Source organism: Prunus dulcis, chromosome 6 (assembly GCF_902201215.1).
Source record: "Prunus dulcis chromosome 6, ALMONDv2, whole genome shotgun sequence".
NCBI classification, from domain to species: domain Eukaryota; kingdom Viridiplantae; phylum Streptophyta; class Magnoliopsida; order Rosales; family Rosaceae; genus Prunus; species Prunus dulcis.
The window spans coordinates 264108-273575 of record NC_047655.1 but is presented as its reverse complement, the minus strand read 5'-3'; the positions used below and the strand labels follow the sequence as shown (position 1 = coordinate 273575).

Sequence of the window (9468 nt, the reverse complement as noted above, 5' to 3'; positions counted from 1 at the left end):
TGTCCATACATTTATGGTCGTGTAAAAATGCATTTAGCTTTAGACACCCTTTTAGTTTTAGTCAAGGACAAGAAGGAATCTCAGTTGGAATGGAAGATGAACATTTACGTTTAGAATGAAATAAAGAAAGAACCTTGAATGGATTTCCAAAGAGGACCGCATTATTTATTTGTTAAATGCTAAAAAGAAGAAAGGAAAAAGGAAATGGGTGTTCTTTCTTGGTGGGGGTGGGGGTGAGTGGTGTAAGAGAAGTGTCTCTGTGACTCTGGTGGGGCATCTAATCTAATCTTATAACAAAAGGTGATAGATGCACCACATAAGCCTATGAAATATAAATTTAAATATTGGACTGTCATCCACTCACATGCAAAATCTCATCCGCAACAACCTTTCTCTTCAAACAGCATATTCTCTACGGCACCACCCGCCCACCCCACCCAAAACAAGTCTGCAAAAAATAGCAGGAAAGGAAGGAAGAACAAACAAGAAAAAATTTAAAGGATAAAAGTGAGCATTTCAACGCAAACAGAAGCAGAATCTGCAAATATTATATATAGCGTACAGTGCTTTGCTTTGCTCAAAAGATTAGGACCCGAAACGAAACTCATTCATTTCATTCACTTAACAAGCCACTCCAAGAGAGGAGTATACAAACAAAAGAGAATACAATAAAAAGACCTCGTTTCTTTAGGCTTTTGAGAAACTTGGCCACCTTCACATATCCACTTACATGGAGATTCTTCTTTTACTAAAAAACAAAGAGTCAAAACTTCCCACTACAGAAAGGGTCACATGTACTACTACTGCTACTTGCCCAACCTAAGAGTGAAAAAGGGTATACAAAGGAGAAGAAAAGGTATTACACTAAGATTGAATGATACATAGGAAAAGTAGAGGGAGGGAGGGTGAAATGGGTTTTCTTTTTTACTTCATGGGCAATTTGGGTTTTTACCTGGGCCTCCATAGTAAAAGTAATGCCCCCAATCCCCATTGCTGCCAGTTTGAACATCATAACAGTTTGATTGCTCAGTGAAGGTGCCCAACCCTTTGGGGGCCTTGAGATTATTGGAGCTATCAACAACTTGAATATTCCTGAAATAACTTGCCCTCCCAAATCCCTCCTCAGGGAAACGTCCACTCCCCATTTGAGTAGAGGTGTGCTGCCCTTCAGGCTCTGAATTTACAACTTCACCTCCCCACTCAATCATGGAAGCACTGTCAGCCAAGTATGAGAAGAGGAAAGAAGGCCAATAACCCAACACATAGTCATTGCCAAACTGCATCCACCAATGCCCCTCCTTTGGATCCTACAAAACACAAATAAAGTTTTCCCAAGTGAATAAAGAATAGTAAATAAAAGTAATTAAGGTATCTACTCCTGTATTTAAAGGGTCTCCTATGGCTTAAGCAAAACAACTGAGTGACAAGACAATGCTCTTTATCTTATCTTTCCCGTGAGAAGAATGCAGATGCAGTAAAAGGTAAATACAAGTTTGGAACTTGTCAATGTCTGCACAGTGATGGGAATCAGTGATCAAAAGGAAACGCCAAGAGATTCAATACATCCAAACCGCAATGATTTTCTGACCCCCAACCCTCAAAAATTGCAAATGTGAGGATATATATTTTTTCATCCATCCTCACATGCCTCCTTTAGCAGATTATTATTAGCTCCATTTCTTCTCTTTTGGTTTCTTTTACCTCATACTATTATGTGGTCTGATCCAAAATTGGCTTTGGCTTTTACCTTCCAGACGAGTATACTGATATCATATTGGGATCCTCGAAGGCCAGACACAGGAGAGATGCTTGCACCCATTGCTATCTCACTGTTGATTTGAATGAAGCCTGAGCAGAGGAGGTTGTAGCAACCAGTGGCTTGATATGCATCACTCTGCAATATAATCATAGAGAGGAAGCATGCAAGGAAAACATATTAGCATCAAAATGGGGAAAAACAAATGAGATAAGCGAATAAGACTAGAGAAACTAAAATGCAAACCCAAAAAGTATGAGAAATTGATGATTTAGAAACTTACAGTCCAGTAGGTAAACAGTCTTGTGTTGTTGTCACCGTAGAGATCTGGGCTGACCTGTTGCAGCGCACAAACATGAATCAAGATCAATAATTCATGTCTAAAAACGAAAATAAATAACTCGGTAAATTTGGGCAACATTATTGTTGGCCTTGATTAAGATATAAATTATAATACCTGCCAACCAGCTTCAATGCTGTTCAGATCTTCACCAAAAGACCCTCCTAATATCCACAGCTGAGACAAGCTGAACTCATTAGGTTGTTGTATCTTGGGTTCCCAGACATTTATGGTTGCTTTTGCTCCATAATATTTATCTCCATTGACATAAACTATTGCATGCTAATCACCACAAAAGAATGAGATCAGTTCAACAAAATTCAGAAAGCTAATAGAAAATGTTTAAAGAATACAGACACTTGTTTTCTTTCATTGCAAACAAAAGTTTACCTGATGACCACTCTCATTGGCAAGATCAGGATCTGCTGACTTTGGTATGGATCTCTGCTTCTTCCTTCCATATGCTTTGACTGAGCTTGCTCTCAGAATATCATCCTTCCTTGTTCTCCGAACGGGTATAGTACCTTCAGCGCATCTACCATTCGCATGCCATAGCTGGGCTTGTGGGTTTGATCTTTCTTTTGTTTTTTCAGCTACCTTGTTCTCATTAAATAACCCTTCTGGGTGGTAGTTAGGCCTCATCTGATAAACCAAACAGACCCCAGTAAAGTTAGATTCCAGGCATAAAATAAAAGGAAAAAATTGTCGACAACAAAGATGCATGGTTGAGGAAAATGGACCTGGATTTTGTGGTCTTTGAGGTAAGGATGATCGAAAGCAGGTTGCTGAGAGATATGAACGCAGTCTATTATGTCCCCGTCTGGGCTCTGATATCCATCAAAAATCAGAAGAGTAGCATGTTAGATCTTAAAACAAAAGCAGTACACATCTATGATGACAGAGAAACTTTCTTAGGCTGAGTAAACTAAATTAAAGCAAAGTAGTCAGTTGCATTTATGTTATGCCTGCTCAGTGAAACAATGTTTGGTGATAACAAATGAGGCCTAATTTTACAATATTGCTTCAGTTTTTTCTTTTCATTTTGCTGGTTTTCTTTAACTCCTTTTAAAAGGAAATCATTGTAGAGTGAGAGGAAAGAGGAAACGATAAGGAAATCATTGCTTTGTTTTTAAAAAAATTAATACCAAGCTTCCGCAATAAAAAAATAGTGAAAATCCTAGAACCAGAGTGAAGCACAGAAGAAACCCATTTGCATTTACACCCCCATTTGGTTACTGAGAAAACGATGAATAAACACCTTCTCATAATTAAACACATCAACATTTATACCAAATGCAACGAACAACAGAAAAAATATTTTTTTCTTCACTTTCTTCCACTTTCCCAGCAATCTAACAGAGGGAGAACAACAAAAGCAAGAAAGCCCCTTTTTATTTTAAATCAAACGCACCGCAAGAAAGTTGAATGAGGAAAGAATAATGTAAAGTAAAAGAGAAAGAGAGAAAAACGAAACCTTGATGCTTTTCACGGCGGGCTTGTTCAAGCGGTTGAGGTGCTTCTGGACATCAAGCTTCTGCCTTGAGGAATCAGTCAATCTCGCAGCACAAGACAGAGAGATCAAGCTCCATACGCAAAGAGCCAGAGCTAGAGCTCTCCTTGACCTCCCTCCGCTTAACTGAGCAAAATCCATTTGGTAAACCCACCAAAACAAAATACCCAAAATACTAAAAAAAAACAGAGCTTTCTCTCTCTCACTCTCACAGTGCTACACTACACACAGACCCAGTAGTGTAGGTTAGAGCTCAAGCACACTGATCATCACCAACCACACAAGACCTCTACCTCTCTCTCTCTCTCTCTCTCTCTCTCTCTCAAAAACCCAAATGAAGCAAGCAAACTTTGCAGGGTGAGGTGGTTCTGCTTGAACTTCAACACAAAAATCCAATAAAACTGCTCACCTCTTTCTCTCTCTTTTCTCTCACAAAAGAACCAACTTTGGCACTTTGTCGTTTTCTCTCTCTACTTTCACATTTAAAGAACTGCACATTTCTTCCTTTCTTGTCATTTTCCCTCTACTTTTCTTACATTAACAATGCCCCTCACTTTCTCTCTCTCAAATTAACTCACTCTTTCTCGCTCTACTTTCTTTCAATTTTTAGGCTTTTTGCACGAGCACGATGGGGGCTAAACGACTAACAACCAAAGATGAAAAGAAAATGAAATTTAAGGATCAATACGATAAAAATAAATTAAAGAAATTAGATTAAATACGGTAAATAATATATCTAACTTGAATAACAAGTAAAAGAACAACCCTATAACAATAACCACCTAAAATAATCTATCAAACGAGCTCGGATAGGGGAATGTAGGGCAAAGGAAAGAGACCTAAGGACAAACCAGTCATACTAAGATAAATAAACCTAAAACTTGAGACATAGAACTTTGTTTGAGATCCTACTTTGATCCAGAGATATTGCGTTTGAGTTTTTGAGATCCTACTTATTCGAGACTATATTCAAGCATTCAATATAATTGTTATAATAAATTATTCAAGATTTTGTTGATTTATATATACCATTAAACTTTTTATCTACATGCTTGAAATTACATCGATAAACGGTACTAAATATATAATTCGGAAGTAATAAAATTGTAAAGAAAATAATAAAAAATTTGTTTCTAAGTGGGTTATTGGTAATGAAGGCTGAAAAAGAAAATATTGGATTTAAACTCATACATTTATTTGTGGATTTGAGTTCTCAAAGGCTTAAAATCTTTCGTGTTTAATTAATAAGAAGAAGAAAAACTAAATTTAGGTGTGTAATTTTGACAAAATAATACATGAGATTATTTTAAGGAAAAGATCGCCCCACAGACAACGGCATGGTTTGTCGTTTGGGAAGGCTGCTATTTGGGAGGTCCACGAAACATCTTTCCAGTTTCTCATTTTACCCTTTCTCATTCAAAAATGGGCCCACATCATATTTACCAAAATGCCCAGTTTGTTATACTAACTGATACTTTTATGGTTCTGCTGCTTAAAAGATAGAAATTAAAAAGGGTTTGTAGTTCAAGCAGTTAAGAATAGATATTTATACACTCGAGATTATGTTATGTGTTTGAATTTCTTCTTCCCTAATATCATTTTTATTAAAATTAAAATTAAAAAACACATAAAAGCCCCTTCCCCTCCAAGTATTTTGTGTAGCCAATCTATGAGCATTTTTATATGGCTGGTAATGACTCATGAGAATCGAGACAGTTGGCGCTTGGCCTATCATTTGAATAGTTGATTTCATATTTGGAAATTGGAATCGAATGAGTTTAATTTGGTGTGTTAGTGGGGTCCGAAATAATTGCATATTTTTTAAACTCAATTTAATGGAATCCGATGTAAATTTGCTTATATTGGAGCTACGACAGAACCCAAACTTCTCCAACCAAAAATAAAAATAAAAAATAAAAAATAAAAAAAATGACTTATTGTGGAGCTATCGAGGGATATAGCGAATCGTTTACAGCGTGGCGTTTCATCCACGATCATGTTTTTTTGTTATTCCTGGACAAAGATTCTTATGTTCCAATCTCATTGTGCATTCTTTTTCTAATGCCACTACAATTTTTATTACCTTTTTTTAAACAAGCAATGGCAGTGACTTAATTAGGATAAATATATTAATTAGGATACTGGGTGGGGAACAATGGTCCAGTACAATAACTATTTAATATGTTCAACGATGGAAAGGCACAATTTCCCAAACCATTAAAAGATGACATTGCTTAATTAAACTTTAGTGGACTACATTAGAAAAATAAATAAAAATTGAGACTGATTATAATTTGTGAGTAATTCATATCTCTGTATACAAGCGATAATTTAAATAGTCTAATTTACGTAAAGATGGATAATTTAAATTGAGAATGAAATGACATACTCACTGCCTTGATCAGCAAACCCATCCGTAATTCACATTGTATTTCAACATATGATATGAAAGAGTGAATGTGTATGTATTTAAATTATGACCAATTTTAATGTAATGATTCTGTGAATTACAAGCAATAGCATGTGTTTTATTTATAGATCCAAACTTCAATCAATGGTTGATTGATGAGTGAGTGTGAGTGCAATCTGGGCAAGTTCTACAGTTCACACACATGACAATTATTGTCATCTCATATACAACACAAAATAAAAAAATAAATGAGAAAGATGGTGGTTGCTATGCTATCTGCTTGCTATGCCATTGCCACATCCTTCTTCCTTTTTAGCTTTTTCTTCAATCCACCACTATATCTATGGTCAAGGACCAACCTTTATTTAAAAAGTTTTACACTTTTATTCATGAGTTTAATATTATTTGTTTTTGTTCTATTTTTTAAAAGCAAAATTATTAATAATATTTAAAATAAAATAAAAGATATTATAGTGACATAGAGATAATTTGACAATGTAGCAGAATATTGCATGAGGAGAGGAGAGGAGAGGAGAGGGGCCATGACCATGAGTTTTGAACCTGCACTCCGCACTGTGGCAAATGTGGAAGATTCCAAGGGCCTCCTCCAACTCAACACCACCACTCTGCATTTGCATTAGAAAAATTCAAACTTAATTTAAGTTAAACTTAAGCGATGGTAGTTTAAGTAATTTCTTCTGACACTGGTCTTCTCAGAATCCCAATAAAATCAGCTCCTTCATAATTACCAAAGCAAAGCGCATTGCCTCAAAGGGACCGCTCGCTGTTATTTTCGCTTAACGCCGTTAATTCCCTCACCTGCCTAGTACCACAGTGACTATCCCATCACCAATTTATTCGTAGATTTTTTTATCAAAAAAAATTTTATGTTACATATATAAAAATCACAATCTACTCTACACAGACAAATTTTTTTGTGTGATTTTAAATTAGTTATTTATTAAATGTGGCACATGGTTATTCACAAATAATTAGAAATGACACAAGAACCTATATTAGTTATTTGCAATGGGCTTATAGTGGTTAAGAGCATTTAAGTATGTACTCGAGGTCCTAAATTCGATTCTCCCTTCTCTATAATATCGTTTGTATAAAATAAGAAAAACTCACTAAACAACTTAGGGGTTGTTTGATAATCATTTCATTCTCATTTTTTATTTTTTATTTTCATTTTTTTTAAAGCTTAAAACTAAAAACATGTTTGGTAACAAATTTCGTTTTCTGTTTTCAAAAAATTGAAATATAGTTTTCAAAGTCACCCTTATTTTTTAAAACAACTTGAAAGTGTTTTCAGTTTTCGTTTTCACTTTTGTTGCACTCCTTTGTTATTCACCAATTTTACATCACCACACATGCATTGCGTTGCAGTTAACAAAAGCCAATATTTGGGACCTCCCAACTTGGACCCGGACGCTCAACTCTTGCATTTGGCCACAAACCATTTTCAAGCCTTGGGACCTCCATATCCAAAATTCACCACACAAAAAAATCTTCCTAACTCCAAAAAATACTACGGACTATTTGTAATATGCACTTTCATTCAATGATCTCAAATTGACAATTTGACCCCAACAAAATTCAATATCCAAGTTCCAGATAAAATTGAAATCTGTTACCAAACAATTTTTAGTTTTCAGATTTGTTGAAAACAAAAATTGGGTACCAAACAAGTTTTTTATTTTCAATTTCTTAAAAATAAAAAAGAAAATAGTTATCAAACGAGTCCTTAATAAATAAATATACAGATTTTTCGTATTAAAATCAAGATTATTTCACCAAACCATGCAATTTTCAATAACAGCTTAAAAGGTGATAAAATAATGTGTTAATTATGGAATCTGTGTTAGATAAAGATAATGGTGAAATGCTAATCCAGAAAGTGAATGGTGGTTTTGCGTGGTATTATTGAAAGGTTGAAAACCATAACCTAGGCAGGGGCGGCAATGCGGCATGAACAAAAACGAAGTGATGATGCCAAGGAATTTCAACACCCGTGTGGTTGCATCAGCCACCGTACACGTGTACATACAATTCACCAGCACGCCCGTGAGCACCCAACATGTGGAGTGGAACACGAATCACGAGCAACGGTAAAAACATAAGAACAAAAAAGAGTATAAAACTGAGGGAGGGAGGGAAGAAGAAGAATAAAAGAGAATCCAAAGCCAAAAGGATATGGCTCGGATTTGGGGGTGGTGAGAGTGGGGTTAAAAAGTCATAATTGAGTTAGATATTCAAAATTCTACCACTGTGGCCCCCACTCACTGACTCTCTCTGTCAATATTTGAGTTGAGAGGTGCGTGCGTGTGTACAGTGTACGTATAAATTATTTACAATACAAGTATACTTTTACAATATGTCATATAAATACACAAACGACAAAGCTACACCACCTGAACGAAGCTAGAATGTATTGAGCTCATTACAAATGTATATTGGCCGTCTATTTATGTGAATTGAACAGAAGACATTCTGTAATTAATTAAAGATAAATATCACTAAATCAAAAGCTAATTAATATATACATATAATTATAATTCGCATAGTATACTGTATACATAACGTAGGGTGGGTGGTGGTTGTCTGAATCTGATGGTGTCACCAGCACATGGGATTTGTCGTTGCGATTCTCTATTCTTCTTGTGAATTATGAGAGAGAGAGAGAGAGAGAGAGCTCTTGTGTTGTTGCATGCATTGTGTGGAAATTCGGGTGTGGGCTCGCTGGTACACTGGCAGCACGCATACAACCCAGCTAATGGACATTTTAGTCCATCAAGACGAAGAACCAGTACTCTCTCTCTGCCTTGATTGGCGCACGCGTCTCATTCCCGTCGTGTCGTTTCAAATATCTCCGGGACTCGGTCCACTTTTATAGCCTAACCTTTTTTTTAGGGCAACTATAAATATGAAAAAATAGAAAATTTCCAAAAACATTAAAATGAAAGAAAACTAACTAAATCTAATGGCTTAATTAAATCCCCACAATATTCGAATCATCCTTCTTCTCCCAAATCTGAAATCCCCAAAGTAAATTCTTTATTTTTACCCAAATTCCTTATTTTCTCTCAAATCTAAACCCCCAAATTTCTAAATCTGAAATTCCTTCAACCTAATCTTCTTCTCCCAAATTCCTTTTTTTTTCTCAACCTTACTAATCCTTCCTCTCCCTTGTTAAGAGATTGAAAAGAAGTGAGGGCCACATCAGCTAACGAAACTTGTCTCAAATATGACGGAATAGCTAACGTGAGATACTTATTGAAAGTATAGGTGGTATATTAACACATTTCAAATAACATGTAATAATATAAGACTACTTTGAAAGCACGGAGGACATATCCATGAATAAGCCTTATTTAATTGCCTGACTATGTTAAACGAGTTGAGCTTTTAATATTCTCCTCCTTACCAAAAAAACACGCATGAAACATCAT

At 35.6% G+C, this 9468-nt stretch overlaps 1 protein-coding gene across 1 annotated transcript; it reads right to left on the bottom strand.

Annotated features, from left to right (window-relative positions):
* Nucleotides 1-585: 585 nt before the first annotated feature.
* On the bottom strand, nucleotides 586-4259 carry LOC117631061. Its single transcript, XM_034363993.1, has 7 exons — nucleotides 3571-4259; nucleotides 2837-2923; nucleotides 2487-2738; nucleotides 2214-2378; nucleotides 2040-2093; nucleotides 1748-1894; nucleotides 586-1307 (listed from the first exon to the last, which is right to left on the bottom strand). The coding sequence occupies exons 1-7, from the start codon at nucleotides 3745-3747 to the stop codon at nucleotides 930-932; spliced, it is 1260 nt and encodes a 419-aa protein (XP_034219884.1). The 5' UTR covers nucleotides 3748-4259; the 3' UTR covers nucleotides 586-929.
* Between the last annotated feature and the right edge of the window lie 5209 nt (nucleotides 4260-9468).